This window comes from Amblyomma americanum, chromosome 5, assembly GCF_052857255.1.
Source record: "Amblyomma americanum isolate KBUSLIRL-KWMA chromosome 5, ASM5285725v1, whole genome shotgun sequence".
In the NCBI taxonomy this organism is placed as follows: domain Eukaryota; kingdom Metazoa; phylum Arthropoda; class Arachnida; order Ixodida; family Ixodidae; genus Amblyomma; species Amblyomma americanum.
The window spans coordinates 57,492,375-57,513,009 of record NC_135501.1 but is presented as its reverse complement, the minus strand read 5'-3'; the positions used below and the strand labels follow the sequence as shown (position 1 = coordinate 57,513,009).

The following is a 20,635-nucleotide window of genomic DNA, read 5'->3' as shown; positions in this document are numbered from 1 at the left end:
GCGACCATAACATCGGCTACGTCGCTTTCGAATAGTACGAGGTAATTATATACCAATAAAAGAAATCCTCGATGCACTTTGACATGAGAGCCGCAGTATATCTACTGAGAGCTCGGGGAAAACCGCAGGGCATCGAGTGGCACCAGCACACCTGCCGCGCTCTCCAGACGAAGCAATGTGTGCGTTCAGTAGCAAATAACGAGCACTTAACTTTTGTTTCGTCTATTTTTAGCTCTGCGGTCTAAACAACAGCGACGCGAACTTCTCTGCAAAATAAACGCCAGTGCTTCCCGTGAAAATATAAAACAGGTATGCGACGTTACAATTTTCTGCTGGTGTGAAAGTATTCCGCGAATAAAAAACATCCTCGTCCGACTCTATAGTCAGGGCACTACTCGCATAGAAAAGTGAAGTTCAAAACGAAAAACACGCTCGCACCCGTACGTATGCGCGTACCTATACGCTGCCTACGCAGCAGCGGCGCCCACGTACACGTTCGATTTAATTGCAAAATACGGGTCGATAAGACTTAACTACTTCGCAACTCACCTCGCAGATATATGAGCTGTCAGCTGTGTTTCACCAATCCCGCATACTTGACCTTCCCGTTTCCTTCTCCGCTCCGAGTACCGGGGGAAGCGAAAACAACGCAGGCCTTTACGTGTTGACCCGGAGCACATTGGCACACAACAGCCCGTCATGATGGCTCAGTGGACTTGCCAAGCTCATCAATCATGCTGTCGAACGCTCTCAAACAAGTAAAACCACCAGCGAGTAATCCGCAGCCACTGTGCCTGGAACAACGCAAGCATAGCTGCTTGCACCGAGCAAAATTCTTAAATACCAGTCGAGCCAGGAAATGTCAGGAAGTTGTGCCCTACAGTCAATACATACTCACTAAGCAGAGTAAAGCGAACGGTGCTCATCATATCGTAAGCGTGAATGAGCCTCCCGCAAACAGGCGGAAACTACTTGGCTTGCAACTGTGAAGTCGGTGTTTGCTGAGACATGAATGTATTTGCCATGTAAAACACGAGCATCTTTTCCGCCGCCTAATCATATGGATATGTTCGGTTGATTGCTCCCAGTGGAGATAGAGACTCAATATTCAGAGAGGCATGTTCTTGTTGTATTGGGCATTTTCTCATTGCTAGCAGCATCGTTAACAGGTACCGCTTTCGATGTACAACTGTTTTATCGAATTGTCTTCGGTATATCTTTTTTTTAATGGTTAACTACTTCAGGGTATTGAGTAGTACATCATGCGCATGTCACGGCGTCCGCTGCACTGTAAGCATGGGACAGCATACCAGGTGGCAGAGCCACAGTTGACGTGCGGAGGAGTGCACCCGAGGCTGGCGGTACTGCGCATGAACAGCGCATTTTTAGCAGTGGCAGAAGAATGCACGTGACCGGCAAAGCGATCCGAGATAGGGGCCCTAACCAGAGTCCCACAGGGGTGTCTCACAAGAGGGCAGCTCTGGTCTAGTCACTGCAGACTTAGAAATCATGGTTACCGCTGCCGGGTGCGGCCGTCGAGACAATCTTGAACCTCGCCCGCGGAAGTGGCGTCGCTCATTGCTTTACAGCGTTTGTCCACCGCCGTCGAGCATTGAGGCAAGGGTGGCTGTGGTGCCAGGCACTAGTGGGTGTATCGCCCACAGCACAGACATCCCAGTACGCTGCGATTTCTCAAACCTATTATCTCGGGGGAGCTTCCTTGGATGCCTACGCATCGCAGAGCTCTGTTATGCGAACGTCGGAAGTTCGGAACTAAAGAGCTGAAGACCATGCTGATGGCTCCGCAGTAATTTATTGCTTTGGTCCTAGCTTCACAGTACAACCTCTAACTTATTTGCTTGCCCTGGAACAACTGTCGTTTATAACTTGCTAGTTTTTTATTACTCTTGAGCAGAAACCATTGCTTTAGATTTTTTTTAAAAGTCGGTGCGTTCAACCACTGCGGGTTCTCCTTTTTTTTTTTGCAGTTGCCTGTTGGGCGCACAGTCGTGAGTCAAGGGCACTTTTATGAAAGTGGGAGAAATAGAGAATTCCATGCTTTAGCGGCGTCATCATGGCACATAACTCCTTTGAACGAAAGGTTGCAATCAGCTCAAAATGTTTTTCATCGAAGGGGTCGGACGTACATATGGCCATCACCTTGTCGGCCATATTGAAAGAATTGTCTTCCCTGTTGCTCCAGCCGCCACGTGATCGACTCCGTTTCAGTGTTTTTGTCTGATGTCGCACACAAGGGTTCAGCAGAAGGTCGCAATAGAAAACATGAAGCACCAGCTCCGTTCTGATCATTAAATACATCGAAGGTGGTATTTAAACTTAAATGTAAGAGTGAAATGTTCAGTTCTCTACGTATTCGCGTGGCGTTCATATCTGCATGGGAACATACCTGCAACTTGTACATTATATGATCACCTAGATGACCCGAAGCGGTAGCTCAATGGTTAAGGCACTCCTCTACTGAACTTAAGTACCGGAGTTTGGATTTGACCGTGGCAGCCACGTTTAATGGAGTCGAACCGCTACGGCGCCCGTGTTCTGTGCGATGTCAGTGCACATTAAAGAACCCTAGGCGGTAGAAATTCTTCACAACGGCCCCTCTTCCATTCTTCTTTCTTCCGTTCTTCTCTCATTCCCACCTTTATCCCTTCCCTTGCGGCGCGGTTCAGGTGTCCACTCGAGATGAGACAGTCACTGTGTCATTTTCTTCCCTCAAAATTGATTTGATTAATTAGCACCTTGATCAAGAGCAAGACACTAAGATTTAGTCATTGAAATTCCGTCACAACACAATCTTTTCGGAACAAATGGTACACACGAGTGGCGGTCTGCAAAAAAAAAGGATATAATTATAAAAGGTTTAGAAAACTGTAAACAGATATTTCAGCTGTTGTGTTTGACGACGGCGCTTGAGTCGATCAGTAAATGAGCGCTCCTTCGCCGCAGTCTCTTGAAACAGACCGGATAAGTCTGGCTCCCACCGCTTTCAGTGAGGCCTCAGGAAATTTTTGGCATAGGAACGGATACTTAATGCAGTTGTAAAATTTATTCGCGATGGCAAAGACAAAATTTTTCTTAATAGCCTGCAGAGTTACAACTATTTGCAGAAGAAGAAAAAAATTTTGCTTCAAAGTTTTTCATTTTGCAGCTCCAGAGCTCTGCAGAAATGGGAAAAGTGAGAATAAAAGTTTAAAATATAAGGAACCGAGAAACCACATGCCTGCCACGGAGTCGCCTGATTGGTGCTGTGTTCTGGAGAACAAAATAAAAAAGATAAAGCTCCACGCAGCCATGGACACCTGCACTAAGTTCCAGCGTCATTCTCAGAAACGCATCGCAATACTTATGCAATTCTTTGACAAGGAAATTCAGCAGAACTTGCAGCTGCTGGCCCTGGCAGGTGGTCGCAACGATGCGGCTGAAGCTTATTTCGGCGTGCCTATAAAGGGGTCCACATGTCCCTCTTGGTACAACGGGTGCTTACAGAGCTGCTGCAAGTGGCAGCTATTGTCGACGTTGAACACTGAGGTATGATTCCTTTTTCCAGTGAGGCGCACTGTTGCATTTTCCTATATTCTAGTATGGCCGTGGAAGGCTAGCAACCTTTTGTACTTCGCTGAGACCACCTATATGCAGCTTGTGACTTACTAAAGCGCGAGAATTTTTACCGAATGTGTAAAACAAATCATGGTCAGTGTTTCTCTCCGCCCACACCCTTCCCCCTTGTGATTTTGCTCTCTGCTCTTTGAGACCCTTCTTTAAAACGTTTGTAATTCATGTCTTCTGCATTTCTAGTTTCCTGCATTAGGGCATAAAGGAAACCTCTTCGAGACTTCACCTTCCGGGTCTCTCTATTTTCAACCTGTATGTTAGAACGTCTTACTGCTCACCACGTAGCTTAAGGGTGTGTTTCATACAGAAATTTTGAATACTGTTGTCAGGAGCTATCTGGCCTCCCGTCCCATTGTCTTATTTTTTTTTCTTCGCAGCTTCAGCATGTTCCGCAGCTTCAATATCGTGGCGGTGCTGGCGATAGCGGCAGTACTCATCACTTTTAACCACGCAGAAAACTGCACGGAAGGTGAAAAGGAATGCCTTACAAGTAGGGTAAGTCGTGCTTTACCATACACAAATAAAACTATTAAGGCAGCTTGGTTAGAGTGGGAAGTGCTAGTAAAGCTGAAATTCTGAAACTATATAATCATTTTGCTAGTTGAGACTAATATTGCCTTCAGCCTTCATGCGGCGAAAATCTTCTGAGCCGCCTTCTCGAACAATAGTTGTTGCTAGGTTGGCGCGAGTAGTTTTGAAAATTGATATTAGCCCGGGTTTCAAGGTTGGCCTGTCTCAATCCATCCCCACACTTTACAACCTCAGCTAGATCAAGCACACCTCTAAGGAGAACATATTAGGCTTTAGTTAACTTTTAATTAGGAAGCAAAAACAGAAGCTCTCAGAAACATACCGGTTGTATCCTTGAAGATTGCAAAATATAGTTTTTTTTATGTTTCTTAGTAGGATACTTGCTGACAAGATTCATATCATCATCTGTGGCAGAATTAGGTATATTGCAGAGACGGATGTGCCTGCAGTGGAGCGTGAACCACCACACTCAACAAATTTGTAAAAAAAAAACGCGTGTCGTAAGAATCATAAACTGCCAATAATTTAGCGTGAAATTTCTTGTTTGAGGTAACAGCTACCTCCATTACTTGATAAGAAAATTGAATGGATCTGAAAGATGGTAACTTCGGAATGAGTACCTCGTCTTTAACCGGTTACTCAGCGTTCAACTCTGGACAACATCTTGTTGGTCCATCTGTCGTATTCGCTTATTTATTCGTCTTTCCTTCGAAAAGTAACTACAACACGAAAGAACAAAAAGTTTCTGTGATTTAACAAGTGGATGCACTGGGCACACACCAAACGAAAAACTAAAAAGGCAATTATGTCTTTCAGAACCACATGCCATCAAAAAGCGGGGCCATCAAAAGCGCTAATTTCTGTAAATTTTTGACGACCATAGTTCATTTTAAAGTTAATTGTGCACACGTATTTAGCTATAATTGTTTGCCATGAGACACGAAAAGACACGCTGGCTCCGGAAAAATTAACTGAAGCGTAAAAATTTTGAGGACATTTGCCGTTCTCTTCGCCTCGTGCTACCTTAACAATTTATAAAAGGAAACATGCTGTCAAATTGCAAATTTAATTTTTCTCGTCTAACTCCGACAGAACGCTCTTTATGCTCGTTGCAGGATGTTACTTCGTGATAGTACTCGCATGCTGCAGATCGAAATTTAAATTAACATAATGCACTGTACTTACATCGCTGGTGGTCTGGTAGTTATTCGAGCGGTGTTCAAAGATATACGTATTGAAATAAAAGCGGCCCCTCTAGACAGTACTTCAGTAGTTATCAAGTTATAGCCTATAGCCACATATACAGTTGCCGTAGCTACTACCCGGCCGTAAATGGTGTCAAGAGATTTTATTTGTATTAAACGGTAGTGTTCATCCCACCTACCAAGCTGATAAGTAATTCGTATTACGCAAGTCTACTCACTCCGGTAAATTGATAACCGTTTATGTTTTACGTGAAATATAGTTTGTAATAAATTTTGGTGCTGAATAAGTTTTCTCTGCTATATTTATACTTAGCTAAATAACACGCCGGTGAACAGGACACAGATAATAAGACACAAGCACAACCTTGTGTCTTCTTGTCAATGTCCTGTAACCCTGCGCGCTGTTTTGCCAAAAATCATGCACCAACTCACCCGGATACTTTCCATGTTGCCTTCGAAACTTGGGTTCCGCAATAGGCGATATCCTTGGTGCCGGCTTTACCAAATATTCCTTTGTTCCCGACAGACTTGAACACTGTGCGTGTTTATGTCGTCATCTGCAGCTCCTGGAAGGCGGCGAAACCGCAGTCATCGCGTTGACCAGCGACCCGGAGCCTCAGCAGTTTTGCCAGCGATTCCAGAGAACCTCCATTTCACAACACGGCAATGAGGCCACTTACAACGTGACATTTAGAGAAGCCGCCTCTCGCGACACTCCGTAAGTTAGCTCTAAGAGCCTAGTACATAAAGTAAGGGCAATACAGTGATCTTCGAAGTAACACAGTATATCTGAAGAGCGCTTGATGATTCCACATCTAAATGAACGCGACTCATAAACGATATGTTTAAATCTGTAAGACGCGGGATAAAATTCTGTCCGTTTTGAATGTAGCCTACGAGTATTCGCATAATCTGCTTTGAAAATGGCGATGAAGGCAGGGGATTTAACAAATGGGTAGCAACCAAAGTACCTTAGATTTAATGTCCTTATTACTGGACGCACAGTACGAAGTATATCTTGTACAAGATTGCCATGATTTAATTTTTATTCCAGTGTACATTGGGCTAGATCGTGCATATGAACGTTTAGTGAGCAGAGAAAAATTGTTTTCCGATGCCGAGCGGTTACTCAAATGGTGGACAACCGCCTCTAATAGAGCAAAACTGAGAAATTCAATAACAGACTTCAAGAAGAATATTTACGCCTCAAATCTGACGCGCTTGTGGAGGATATGTGTGTCGTAATTATAAGTCATGTGAAGTTGAGTTAATTACAAAGTGTTTATTCTGAAAAATACGGTGTGTTAAACTAAGCTCACAGCCTGAGAAAATCTATGACCGGGTCGAATTCAAGCGCGGATGCTACAACGTTTTGTTGGTGTAGTGTAGTGATAAAACCCAAGAATAACCGGCATTAATTCGCTAATTTCATATAGTGCTAGTCACTAAATATAGATTTAGATTAGTCGCTAAACATTTTGTCATGTTCATACATTTTATTCCGAAGCGGAAGTAGATCAATGAGACTTGCTTTTCACAAGAGTATTATGATACCTTTGGAGAGTTGGAAGCGAAGCGTTTATGCTAAGCGGTACTTATATTATCTGCAGAAATACAGGTCATACTTGCAGCAATAATTAGAATATTTAATTATTATAAGCGCTCGGGAGCACAGCTGATAATAACTGCTTATTAAAGCCCCAAATTGTTAATAGAAGTAGGAAGAGATAGCAAAATAGAAATCTCCCCAGAAATTATGCAAGGTAAGGAAAACACCGACGCGCAAAAAAGAACACCTATAATTTCATTCGATGTGTCTGACAGACGAGCAGAACTTCGATGAATAGGAGTGGGAGTTGGCATGTTGATCTCTTCCTAGTATAGCCGAAATGTGGACTCACTACAGATGCTGTTTTCGTGTCTTAGAAAAATGTGCTGTGAGGGCAGCTATGATCTACATACGTGGCATCTTGTGGAGCTTTCTCCAGCGAAATTTTAAAAATATGTCGCCAATGGTGATGATGTTTTCTGTGGCACGTGTAGCTATTGGCGAACAGCGCCATGCCACAAGGTATTTTTTTTATTAAGCAATGTGGGGTCAGAGACCCGTTTCTGAAACCTTGAGCCGCGACTAAATCGGGTACCAGGCAAGTGGAGAGCTTATGCCCATTTTATCGCCGATCGATTCCCAGTGCCACTGGGTATCGAACCCCGCATCTCTTGCATGTCGGAGCAATTGCTTACAGGCCTCTGTAAGGCTGATCTCGCCTGTATATTTACACCACCACCGTCAATGATGCTTATAGGAGAAGTAGTATTTAAGTAAGACCAACTATGTAATGTTTTCATCGCTAACTCTTTCAGGATCGTCGTGAACGCAACACTTGAAGTGGAGGGTAACAAGACCTTAAGCGTAGCATATGGAAACGGTGAGCGGATGAAATGATTACTGCACGGTGTTCAAGATTATCTTTTCCGTCCCTGCAATTCCGTCTAATCTTTCCTACTGCATTTATGTTTATTTTTATTGTGTTAAGCGAGCCGAACACACTTTAGTAACGAAGCGCTGCACTGAAAACCATGACTAATTTTTTACAGCAGCAGGAGTAGACTAACTCGCCTTAATTGGTCACGTTGCGCCATTTGCTGCCTTATTCGTTTCACCATGTTCAGTCATGTTCTGACTGAGTTTTTCGACTGCACTGCAGAAATAAATCTATATACTGTACACTTATAATAAAATACGCTTTCCAAAATAATTTGTCACCGTATTCGCGAAGCCTGCTACACTGAAAGCCAATTCACTGACCCTTAAGTTAGGAGGGCCCATGCTTATATTTAAATTCAAGCGCTCTGGAAGAAGGATGAAACACAGTCATCTCTTCGGCAGCGTAAGTAGAAAACGGGGGTGGCTATTTATTAAGAGCTGTGGCCGTCGCAATAGGGGAGGCTGTAAAATGTTGACAAGAACGGAACAGAGCTCGCCGCGAGAATTACTAGCTAGATTTTATAAATGCATGAAAATGTAGATAATATGTAGAGAAATTATTTTGTCCGTTTTCTTTACTGCTAGCGGTCCTCATTACGACCTTTAAGCACATGGAGCGGAAATATCACGAAGGTATTTAGTGCAACCTTAATCAAAAGCATGCAGTTCAAGCTTTTATCGAAGACAGCCACATTAACGCTGACAGCATACACCAGACCAGGACCGTGTGGTCATTTACATAAGACTTCATGCAACGCATTAATTCCCTTTGTTTGCTTTTGAAACATATATTCCTGCTATATATAACTTGTATGCAATAAATTTAATAAGCAAGGGGTGCGAACATAGCATGGTCAAAGCAGTAGGGGCTTACCTCACAAGAAAAGCTTGTGGTTAAAATGTCTTCCCAGTGACAGACAACAAGCTGCACAACATTGCGTGTGAGAATTCCACGAAGGAAGTTTCTGTCAGATGCATCGCGGCAGCAAAATTGTGCTTAACTTATAGCGAGTGGTACAGAGCAAAAAATGGACAAAAGATGAAGAGTAGCCCACAGAGACGATCATTTTAAGGCAGCTTACATTATAGTTCACGAAATCAACCTGCCCATGATTTGTGCTTATATGCGTGCCTCTTCTCACATTGGTTTGCGCGCTACCAAAACAATACTCACATTGGTAATTTTAAAAGTCGTCGAAGGCAGAACAGTTTTTCTTCTGCGACTCAGACATTCACTCTAAAGAAAAGATTGTTTGAGGCCTTGCTTTTCATTTTCAGAGACAGAGAAGGACATTCAAAACATTCTTTATATTGAGCCGGGAAACTGCTTTGTCGGGCAGTCAAATCGCACAGGCCAGAGTAAGTACGAAGCTTACCACACTTGGACCTACCACGCCTTTCTTGGCTTGCAATGTGCGCCTCGTAATTTGTAACGAGGCCAAAAAATGTGGTGAAATGAGGCGGCATAAAAAAAGCTGCGAGAGGATAAAAACAGTGATGAATCTCTGTGTGCTATAGTATCAAATACTTCTGACTCTTCCTCGCGGAATTAGAGAGACAGGCTTATAGAATTAGAGAGTGAGAGTCACTTGACGGGATGGGCAGACAGAGCAGCAGAGTTATGTAGAGAGGTTCTGGCACCAAACGGTTTAGTCTCGCGAACACTCCCAGAGAAAAGAAAATTAGAGGACGCTTAAGCTTCGCCTTTAAGAGTGGAACGCGGCAGCGTGTTGCAGCACTGCCAGGGAGTCCACAGAACGCCATCGCTCGTTCGGCGCGACGCCTTGCGGTGAAATGGTGGTGGTGGTGGTGGTTGGTACTACGAATTATTCTGGGGAGAGGGATACAGGTGGAACGAACGCGCGGAGCAGCAAACCACGCAGCGCACAGCCCGAGGGGGAGGGAGCGCGTACATCAGCAGCAGCGAGCAGGAAGGGGAGCGCCGGCTGGCCTCCCTCTGCGCGGTGGCAGGACTAGCCTCCCAGCAGAGCTGAACTCTAGTCGGGCGCAGCCTTCGGCAGCGCTCCCGCGCTAGACTCGCAGCCGGGCCCAACTCTACTCGGGCAACGGCGGCGTAATGCCATTGCGTTCTATCTGTTGAGGCAGTGGGGTACATTGCGAAGAGGAGGAGGATTTTTCGCTCACGGCCAACGCCGCCGACGCCCACACCGGCTTTTCTGCTACACGAGCTCCTTAACCCTATCGCGTTAAAAGCAGGAGGAATTCAATGGTAGGACACGCACACTCGGCGGATGCCGGAATCGGAGTTAGAGAGAGAAAGAAGTTTTTATATAAGTTGGTTCAAGGCCTAGTCGGGTAACCTAGGCTGGCCAGCGGGAAACATGGGCCTCTATTGCTGCGTCACAGGCCATGCGCCGTAGTGAATGCAGTTTATCTTTGTTAGCAATCTGCGGGCGATGCCAGTAATCATTACACATCACCCTTGAGGGGCTTTGTCGGACCATCATCTTAATGCCCTCGCATTCTCTAAGGAAGTGGCGAAGATTCTAGATTATATCACTTCAGAAAAGTACACTCCTACAATTCCGCACATTTCGCATGAACTGCAGCAAAGCCTCGCAAATATCGAAGAAGCCGTCGCGTGTCATCCAGAGCCTATCAAGCTTATGCGGCTGCATGAACTGAGGGCGCAGCTGATAACGCGCTTCGTGTGGCGGGTGCATATCGACAGATGTGCGTTACGCGGTGACGAGCAAGAACCGCTGTTTAAGGCGGGTGACACTTTGTTGTGTCCCGGTTAATATTTAAGATTTTTCACCATGAAAATAGACCGTTTTTTAAGTTTTCAGAAAATGCAATACATTTCAATATTCGCGACTTTAGAAATGCTTTTCTATTCCATTTTCACGGTCAGCTCTAGCGGGAAGGTCCGAGGTTTCAGAGATTTTATTCTCATTTTCTAACCCACTTTTATTTTCGATTTCGAGGTTTAGCAACCTTCTATCCGGCCATGTTTTTAGCTCTCAGAAAATATATTACTCGTCGCAATTCACCACTTCGAAAATGCTTTTCTTCAGCCTTTTTATTTGTCGGGGCGAGCGGAAAGGTGCCAGTTTTGAGTTGCTTGGTGCGCATTTTGCGTAAAATAGCATTTTTCGAAATCGTGCACGTTTTTCTCAGGAACTGTTAAGCGTAAGGAACCAAATGTTTTGCAGATGCTAATATATGACATTTACATCATTGCTACAAGCATCATTATCCTAAGCTTATTTGTATTCTTCTTCTTCTTAAAAAAACACCCATAGTTAGCAATTTTTACGACACCGAGAAATGAAAAAAACATTAAATGTTGTCTTTGTTCACAGTGCAGAATTTTGAAACTAATAGTGTAAAGCTTTAGCTTCAACCCACATACAAGATTTAAGAACTCTGTCAATACTAGATAGTGCGTGCGCTTTGCGCGAACTTTCACCTCTTTCATCTGTATATCGCCATCATCATCATCGTCGCTTGCCTGGGCTCCGGGGAGCGCGCGCTGAGTGCCCGGCTGTTCCCGAATAAAAGACGCCTGTGTAAGCGGTGGCTCACAAGTGGTGAAGGTGCTATTCGTATCCCCTACCTCTCGCTTCGGTCCCGTCTTTCGCTCTCCCTGGAGTTCCGATCAGGCCGTCTTTTGTGTATGCAGCCCTCAGGTATGGAGGAAGGCAACGGAACGCGCTCACTCCCGTCGTCTTCCCCGGCTGCTGCGGCTGCCCCAGCCTGGACCATCACCAGCCGTCAACGCGACCCTCAGGTCTTCGCTGGACTTCGTGGCGACGACGTCGACGACTGGCTCGACAACTACACCAGGGTCAGTACGTTCAACCGGTAGGATGACTCCCACAAGCTGTTGAATGTCGTCTTTTACTTGACTGACATCGCAAAGACGTGGTTTCTTAATCATGAAGATGACATCGCCGACTGGCCTACATTCACACAGCAGCTGCGGCAAATTTTCGGCACGCCGACAGGCCGCTATGAGCTAGCCAAGAAGAAGCTTGCCGCGTGGCTTCAGCAGCCTGGGGAGTCCTACACCTCTTACATCGAGGACGTTCTTGCTCTTTGCCGCCGCGTTAGTGCTGACATGCCTGAGTCGGAGCGCGTTCGCCACATTCTTAAGGGCATTGGGACCGTTGCTTTCAACGCGTTGATAGCCCAGAACCTCTACAACGTATCTGCCATTACCTCCACATGCCAGCGCCTGGATGAGCTGCAGTCATGCCACCTTCAGCCAGACCCCAGTGATGGCAGCGTCCTCGTCGATGGGAACCTCCGTTCCGTCATCCGTGCCCTGATACGCGAGGAACTCTACGGGCAGCCCACCACTCTCGGCCCTCCCAACTTTAATATCCCGCCTGCTACACCTGACTTGCGGATTGTCATCAAAGATGAGCTGGCCGCTTTCACCTGCGCCGTAGCCCCTGCCACCCCTCAGACACCTTCTCGCCCGCCCACCTATGCCGACATTGCCTCGAGGCCACCCGCCCCGGTCCCCACGTCTACTCTAACGCCTGTCTGCGGTCACGTGGCTGCCGTGGCTCCGTGTCCTCCGGCAACGCCTTATGCTCCAGCCTGGCGTACTCCCCGTCCTACTTGCTACTACTGCGGAATCCGCGGTCATGTCACACGCGTCTGTCGCCGGCGAGAGCAAGATGAACGACGCGGTTATGCTGCTTTCGAACGTGCACCTGTGCGCCAGCCTGATACTTCCACCTCGCCGTTCTCCCAAATTTACCGTCGCTCCCCCTCGCCTCCAAACTCCCGGGATATCACTCGGTCCTCCCGTTCTACTCGCCGCCGCTCCCCTTCACCTTTTCGCCGCTCATCACCTCTTCGTCCCGCCTCGCAGCCCTTCGCTCCTAGCCCGGAAAACTAAACGAAGCAGTTTTTGGAGGGAAAGCTGCTTGCCAAAATTCCTCCTGGCCGCCCGTCGAATATGTTGACAGTGTGTGTTGAAGGGGTGTGGACTCAAGCTCTCATAGACACGGGTGCCGCTTTCTCCGTCATTCACCTTGCCCTGTGTTCCCGCCTGCGCAAAGTCACAACTCCATACACCGGTTCGCCTCTCCGTGGAACCAACGGCACGCTCATCCACCCCACTGGCCAATGCACTGTGCGTGTTTTCATCGCTAACCAGCGCTATCATATTGAATTCGTTATCCTCCCATCCTGCGTTCATCCGATAATCCTGGGTTGGGACTTTTTGTCGTCGTCTTCTGCCCTCATCTCTTGCAACGACCGCCTCATCCACATCGCAGATCCATACTTGGCACCCTTGTCCGACTGTTCGCCACCACGTGTGGTCGCTGCTGTCGACTTCGCCCTGCACCCTGGCCGTGAACAGCTCATCCTTGCAGCTTTAGACTTCGCATTTGACGGCGATGCCTTAGTCATGCCTTCGCCACGCTGGACCTCCCAAGGCATCGCTCTTGCCTCTTGCCTCACATCTTTCGTCCGTGGTTGCGCGGTCATCACGGCGCTGAACACTACCAGTCAGTCCATGTTACTACCCAAAGGCGCTACTATTGGTCTCCTGTTTGAGGGTAAACCTGTCCCTCTCGACACCGACCCGATTTCATGTGCTGTGCTACCAGCTGATACTCCCGCTCCGTGTTCTTCCTCTGCGCTCGCAGCCGCCATCAGCGCTGACCTTACGTCTGAGCAGTCGACAGCCTTACTAGAAGTTCTTATGACCCACCAGAATTCCTTTGATGTGTGCACGTCCGCTTTAGGCCATACTTCTGTAACGTCCCATCGCATAGAGACGGACGGCTCAGCTATTGTACGGCGCCGTCCGTACCGCGTTTCCGCATCTGAGCGCAAGATCATTGAGGACCAGGTTGCAGACATGCCTTCGCGCCACATCATTCGACCGTCTACAAGCTCCTGGTCATCTCCTGTCGTTTTCGTCCTTAAAAAAGATGGCTCAATTCGTTTCTGCGTGGATTACCGTGCCCTTAACAAGATAACCCATAAAGATGTCTACCCGCTTTCTCGCATCGACGACGCGTTGGACTGCCTCCAAGGCGCTGAGTACTTTTCAAGCCTCGACCTCCGCTTGGGCTATTGGCAAATCCCCATGCACGAATCAGACAAGGAGAAGACCGCATTTGTTACCCCGGACGTTCTTTACGAATTCAATGTGATGCCTTTCGGACAGTGCAATGCCCCGGCCACATTTGAGCGCATGATTGACACCGTGCTACGGGCATGAAATGGTAGACCTGCCTTTGCTATCTGGACGACATTATTATCTTTTCGTCCGACTTCTCCCAGCACTTGCACCGTCTCAACGAAGTTCTCACTTGCCTTGCGAAAGCCGGTCTTCAATTAAATACCACAAAGTGCCACTTTGCCAGCAAATGCATCAAAGTACTCGGCCACATCGTTAGTAAGACCGGAATCCGACCTGATCCTGAAAATATTGCAGCTGTCCTCAGTTTTCCCCGCCCCCAGCGCCTAAAAGAACTTCGAAGCTTCCTGGGCTTAGCGTCCTACTTCCGCCGTTTCGTACGTAATTTTGCATCCATAGCGTCCCCCCTCCATAAACTATTGACTTCTGAGACGCTTTATCTGTGGTCCACTGAATGCGAAGAGGCCTTCCAAGCCCTCAAGCAGGCGCTCACTTCAACGCCTGTGCTTCGCCATTTTGATGAGGTAGCCCCCACCATTCTCCATACCGACGCCAGTGGACAAGGCCTTGGCGCTGTTCTCTTATAACGCAACGATGCCAACCAAGAGCAGGTTGTAGCGTATGCCAGCCGTTCTCTTACTACAGCTGAGCATAACTACACCATGACAGAGCAAGAGTGTCTCGCCGTTGTTTGGGCAATCCAGAAATTTCGCCCCTAGTTGTACGGCCGTCACTTCATCATTGTCACCGATCATCACGCGCTCTGTTGGCTGTCGACACTGAAGAACTTGTCCGGCCGTTTGGTTCGCTGGGTGCTACGTCTTCAGGAGTACACCTTCACTATCACCTACAAATCCGGTAGAAAACACCTCGACGCTGACGCCCTGTCTCGATGCCCGTTGCCTGACTCCCGGACTCACGCTGCGGCCCCCTCAACAACGTGCCCTTCACCTCAGGCGTCCGACCTCCCTCTGGATTGTGTACCCATTGTTGTTGCACCAGTCGACGTCCACGCCGATTTGCCCTACATCAGCTGGCTGATCGATACTGCCGCACTATCATCGATCGTCTCCGAGACCAATCTGCGGCACCCAACAGTCGCTCGCGCCGCCAGCTTCGCCAGTTCAGATTTCAGCACGGCACACTCTACCGCTACACCTACCACCCTACTGGTCACCGGTGGGTTCCCGTTGTGCCTCGCTCCCTTTGTCTTCAAGTTTTGCAGGCTTACCACGACGACGCCTCTGCCGGTCATTTGGGTCACCTGAAGACGTATGACCGTATCAAGAGCCGATACTTCTGGCCTGGGCTCTCTACTAACGTCGCCAAATACATATCCTCCTGTGTGTCTTGCCAGCGTCGCAAGCGGTCAACATCCGTTCCTGCCGGCCTCCTACAGCCTCTTCCTTGCCCATCCGTGCCTTTCGACACCGTCGCCATCGACGTGTTTGGTACCTTTCCCCTTACGCCAGCTGGCCACCGTTGAGTTGTCACCGACATTGACCACCTGACGCGGCATGCTGAAACAGCCCCGCTTCACTCCGCTGCCGCTTCTGAAGTCGCCGACTTTTTCTTGCATGCGATAGTGTTGCGCCATGGTGCTCCTCGTGTCCTGATCAGCGACCGTGGGAAGACATTTTTGTCCCATGTGCTTGAAGAGGTCCTCCGCGCCACCAACACTGTCCACAAGACATGTTCTAGCTACCATCCTCAAACCAACGGTCTCATCGAGCGCTTTCACCGTACCCTGTCTGACATGATATCTATGTACATTCGGCCTCACCATAAGTACTGGGACAACATTTTGCCCTTTGTCACCTTTGCCTACAATTCCGCAGTTCAACGCACCACTGGCTACAGCCCTTTCTTGGTTTATGGCCGTGTTCCATCCTCATTGGTCGATACCGCCTTCGTTTCTGCTCCCGCATCTCCGTTTGCGTCTCTGGACGAAGAGTTCGCTTCTCGGATGGCATATTGTCGCCACCTCGCCCGCGTCAACACCGAAGCCACTCAGCAAGACCGCAAACACCGCTATGACCTGCACCACCGTACGGTCTCCTTCCGACCCGGAGATGAGGTCCTCCTCTGGACACCCGTCCGCACGCCTGGACTGTGCGCAAAGTTTCTCCAGCGCTTTATCGGACCTTATCTTGTCGTCCAGCAAACATATCCGGTCAACTACGCCGTTGTTCCCTCGCACCCCGTCGTCGACCGCCATCGCCGCTCTCAAGAAGTGGTTCATGTATCGAGGATGAAACTCTACACCCGTCGCCCTTCTTCTATTTAATCCGTGGCCAGGATGGCCGCTTTCCTGCCGGGGAACAATTTGTGTGAGCGCTTTGCGCGAACTTTCACCTGTATATCCTATCATCATCATCGTCGCTTGCCTGGGCTCCGGGGAGCGCGCGCTATGTGCCCGTCTGTTCCCGAATAAAAGACGCCTGTGCAAGCGGTGGCTCACAATAGTAAGAAAAAGGTACATTATAAAAACAACAAATCAAAATACTGGACAAAATTTTGAGCTTTGACTCCTTGTGCAAGCTGTATCGGTCTTTAAGACTGGTTGCAATTTTTATAGCCATAGCTTTTAGTACAACTGCTGTACAGCCAACTTTTGGAAACAATTTTCAAAGTCACCCCTGACCTTATGAAGCATGAAAGAAACGGTGGAGGTGGAAGAAAAGCGCAATGTCCTGAAACTTCGATGTTTTCTTGACTTCTAGTTTCAATTTCAAAGGCAAGGTTTTGTTCCTCTCTAGGAGATATTAAAGTGAGAGCGTTGAATAACTCCAATGATTAATGTATACGGATAGTGGCTTTTTGACGCAGCAGTCCTGCGCTAGGGCCGCTACATTCTTGAATCAAGACCAGTTAAATATTTTGTGTCCCCAAGGCGTAGTAAATATGCCGGGAAGAGTTTTATTTATATTCAGTTTTTTCTAGGAAGACTGCTAAAGTACGCCTGCAGCTTTTTGTGAAACGTGATAACTTCACCATGTGATGAAAACGCCTTATTCTGTGCTTCTTTCTTTTCAGTCCTTTATTTGTTCAAGTTCGTGCCCGGTAAACAGGACGACTGTTCATGCATTAAAAAATTCAAGGAGCTCTCGGGAGGCAAAGTCACTGTTTTGCGAGACCAGCGCATTTGCAAGGACATGTCCGCTCAGCCCTAGTGCCATCGATACTAGCGTGAAGCCGAATACTGAAATATCACTTTGGATAGACAATAAAAGCTGTTCAGTGCACCACGGTGTCTGCATTATTCTGCAAATATTTCTTGCATCATTTTCGTGCTATCTGGTGTGACGTGCGGGTTTTGTCCTTCGTCTACTGGTTCCAGCGTCACTTGTCCTATTCTGACTGCGAAGGTCACTTTTTGGTGGAGTCGAAATGTTCAGTGTCCATAAGCTGCATGACGCCAGCGCACGTTGAAAATACCCACGTGGTCTAAACTAGTCGGGAGCGTTCACATCATTTGCCGTCTCGGGAAGTTACAACTCACATTGGAGATGTCATATTTGTTGTTGAACACTATGGGCTTTGTTTTTTTCCTGCATAGTGTGCACGCTTCCGCTAGGAAGAAAAAAATGAAAATAAGGCGTCCAACTCTCCACTTCGTGACACTATGTCCCTCTATTTGCCATTTGGCTAGCGCTATTTTATTTTTCATCATTGGCTGCCCTGGCCTGGTGGCGTTCAGTAAAACTATCGACTTCAGACGCTACCACTGCTCATCAAGCGGCCTCCCGAAGGAATTGATGCAGCCTGAAGAAGTTTTAAGCTTTCCGGTCGTTCTATAGAATTCCCTCTGCACTCTTAAGCTCAAACGGCAGGTTAAGTGTCTATTTATTATGCTGCTAAGATGGAAAATTCCGTTAACAAGCCAAAGAATCTGAAAACCGGGGAACCGTCCTCGCCGCCCAATTCTCCCGCGCCAACGCCCTTTATCCCCTCCTCATCCGTCGTGACACATCAGACCTCCGCAGCGTCAACCTCCCTGCCTCTACTTAAGCCTCGCCGTAGGCTCGTCGCCGGTTTCTTTGGACACGCACCCTCCATTCGCCCGCGCACGCCACCCCTCATGCGCCTGCTGTCAGGTAACGCCTCTGTGCCTCACGGGCTGGCTGCTTATAACATCAAGGCTCACACCCCTGACCTGGCCCAAAAAGAGTGCACTGAAACCCCAGGAAGCTCAACCGCTACTGCACAACCTGAGCTATACACCCGTGTCTTGCATTTGAACGTCGGTTGCTACTCACTGCCTCTCGACCACTTCTCACGGTATACATCGTCATTCAGTATACCGATGATACACTTCAGATGTCTTGCAAGAATTAAATACACTTTTTGAGTTAGAAGAGCCCTTTTTCTGCATAGCAATGTCAACGATGTTGCACATAAGAATACAGAGGAGACATGCTATTAGGCTGGTTAACTAATAAAGATGTGTTAATTTCAACTCTTGCTCTTAGTCTCACTATTTATTAACAGGCATGCGGCCCTCCGTAAGCAATATCAATATCTTTTTTTTAAAGTTCGGAAACAAAATTAGCCCCGGCTCTGTGGCGAAACACATTTTAGCTTTTATATCGAGTTACGTGCACTGGAGGAGTTACTTTCAATCTAAGCTTCTAGAAAGCGCATGTATTTTCGCGCGATAGAAGCAAATTTTCTTTGGCCGCAGTGCCGAAAGTAACGCTGTTTTGGAAATGCTATGAACTAATATGCATATTACTTACGGTAAATACATGCCTCTCAATAAGTTGGTAGGCAAACAGTAATATTCATTAGGTTAACTCGCTCGGCTGTTGACCCGAAAGACGCGGCTTTGAACCCGGCCGCGGAGGTCGAATTTCGATGGAGGCGAAATTCTAGGTTCCCGTGTACTGTGCGATGTCAGTGCACGTTAAAGAACCCCAGGTGGTCGAAATTTCCGGAGCCCTTCACTACGGCGTGTCTAATAGTCTGAGTCGCTTCGGGACGTTAGACACCCATAAACCATAAACCTGTTAGGTTAACTATCCAACTTCAATTAAAAAGCCCACTAGTTAGACGTCTTAGCTGCATCCTGATGCGCTAAAGTGGTAAAATTGCAATTCGAAAAAGGAAGCGCTTTTTTTACCCGAATAGCGTATTTTAAAAATTTTAGACATCTTAGGTGAAACACCGGATGTAGCGACTGCGTCTCTGCGGCCAGAAGCCCCCGTGACGGTGCTTTGTTTCGGCCGCGCCCCTCGGTCAGGAAGACGACGATGGTGCGAGGCGCGAGACACGTGCTAGGAACTCTAGAATTCCGTAGGTTTTAGAAGAATTTCTGAGAATTCTGGAATGTTAGGTCTATTTCACGACGCCATCTTTGTTTCCCTTTATTCTCCCGAAAGAGTAAACATATTGTCATGAACCTTTGTAGCGTTCGTTCATTCTTCAAAGCTACCCCACGCCGCTTTATCGCTTCGTTTGCGATGCAAGACGCAACCAGATTTGTCTCGATTGATCGTATCCAGGCACGGCTGGTTCTAGAATTGTTCCAGAATGTTCTAGTAACTTTGCACGCTTTGTCTAGAAAGCTCGCTATCAGCTTTAAATTCAGCATTCTGTTCGACGACCGCCGAGCACGCTTGTTGCTACGCCGCCGCCCTGCGATTGAGTACATTCTGAGCGCACGGTGTTTTAGCTGTCTTTTTAGCTGTCAAGTTTAACTGTCTTTCTGCTCTCCGGACTGCAGGCAGCACTTCGTGACAATATTTAAAGGCGCGAGCTGTTGTTATACGCAGCCAACCTAGGTCCCTAGCATGGATGGAGGCTTTCCTGGGTCACTGAGAAAAGCAATCAGAACAGAAAGAAAAGACAATGAAGAATGAAGGGCGCCGTTAGGAGACAGAAGGAAACAAGCAGGGGAGAAAATGTAGCGACGTTGTGGCCGACAAAGTGATAGAAAGTAGGGTTAAAACTTAACGCAGTCACCGCTCGCTTTCGGAGCCGTGAAGACCAGGCGGCACGTCAGCCGATCTAATTGGTTCTGTGTTTGTCTCAGCCCGAGCACTTCCTTCGAGCGCATGCGGCTGAGGAGCGAAGTTCTCGTTGAGGGAGAGGTCGGCCAATATTCCTCTTCGGACAGCCCCTGCAACAAAATAAGAAATCGAAAATCAGCGTGCGCGGATGATGCAGCACCTGCCCTTCTGTACCGCTTTTATTACTTCCCCCAGGAGTTATATATAAGAAAATAAAAATGAAAGAGGAATCCCGGAAGAGATCAGATTTCGTGGGCTTAAATCAGATAAAAAATAAAACGAAGACGTGTTGTCACGCTCGTGCTCGCAAGGCTCGTCGTCCACAAGACCCAGTTGCACTCACTGCCCAGTGAGAAGCCGATCTGTGGCGTAGCCAGGCCGAGGAACGGTGGACGATGAAGACCTCGCTGCGGCGAGAACGGCGCCGTCGAAGATGCATAGAGTGGGAACCTTCGACATCCGAACTGCTCTCTGAGACGGACAAGGCTTGTGCTAAGACAGCCGCTCTCAGGAGCCGTCTCAGGAGCTCAGGAGCAGGAGCAGGTGCCATTGCTAAGCCACCGGCTCCCGCCAATAGTTTAACTGGGCCGTTGCTTGCCTAGTGTGTTTTCTTCGTATATCAAGCAGAGGTCTACAT

At 47.7% G+C, this 20,635-nt stretch overlaps 1 protein-coding gene across 2 annotated transcripts; it reads left to right on the top strand.

The window, feature by feature from the left end:
* Positions 1-3,460: 3,460 nt before the first annotated feature.
* On the top strand, positions 3,461-17,181 carry LOC144134717 (uncharacterized). Of its 2 annotated transcripts, XM_077667564.1 has the most exons (7): positions 3,482-3,546; positions 3,814-3,922; positions 4,008-4,125; positions 5,930-6,084; positions 7,731-7,795; positions 9,133-9,213; positions 17,024-17,181. In XM_077667564.1, the coding sequence occupies exons 3-7, from the start codon at positions 4,015-4,017 to the stop codon at positions 17,158-17,160; spliced, it is 549 nt and encodes a 182-aa protein (XP_077523690.1). In that variant the 5' UTR covers positions 3,482-3,546; positions 3,814-3,922; positions 4,008-4,014; the 3' UTR covers positions 17,161-17,181. The 2 variants fall into 2 exon arrangements, with proteins under 2 accessions (XP_077523689.1, XP_077523690.1); XM_077667563.1 differs by lacking the exon at positions 3,814-3,922 and having other exon boundaries at positions 3,461-3,546.
* The last annotated feature ends 3,454 nt before the right edge of the window (positions 17,182-20,635 follow it).

Bases quoted from the DNA above. Each gene is read 5' to 3' on its own strand.
- LOC144134717 (XM_077667563.1), top strand. From the start codon at position 4,015: ATGTTCCGCAGCTTCAATATCGTGGCGGTGCTGGCGATAGCGGCAGTA. The intron at 4,126-5,929 runs GTAAGTCGTGCT...CGTCATCTGCAG, and splicing joins AGGAATGCCTTACAAGTAGG to CTCCTGGAAGGCGGCGAAAC. The intron at 9,214-17,023 runs GTAAGTACGAAG...CTTTCTTTTCAG, and splicing joins GTCAAATCGCACAGGCCAGA to TCCTTTATTTGTTCAAGTTC.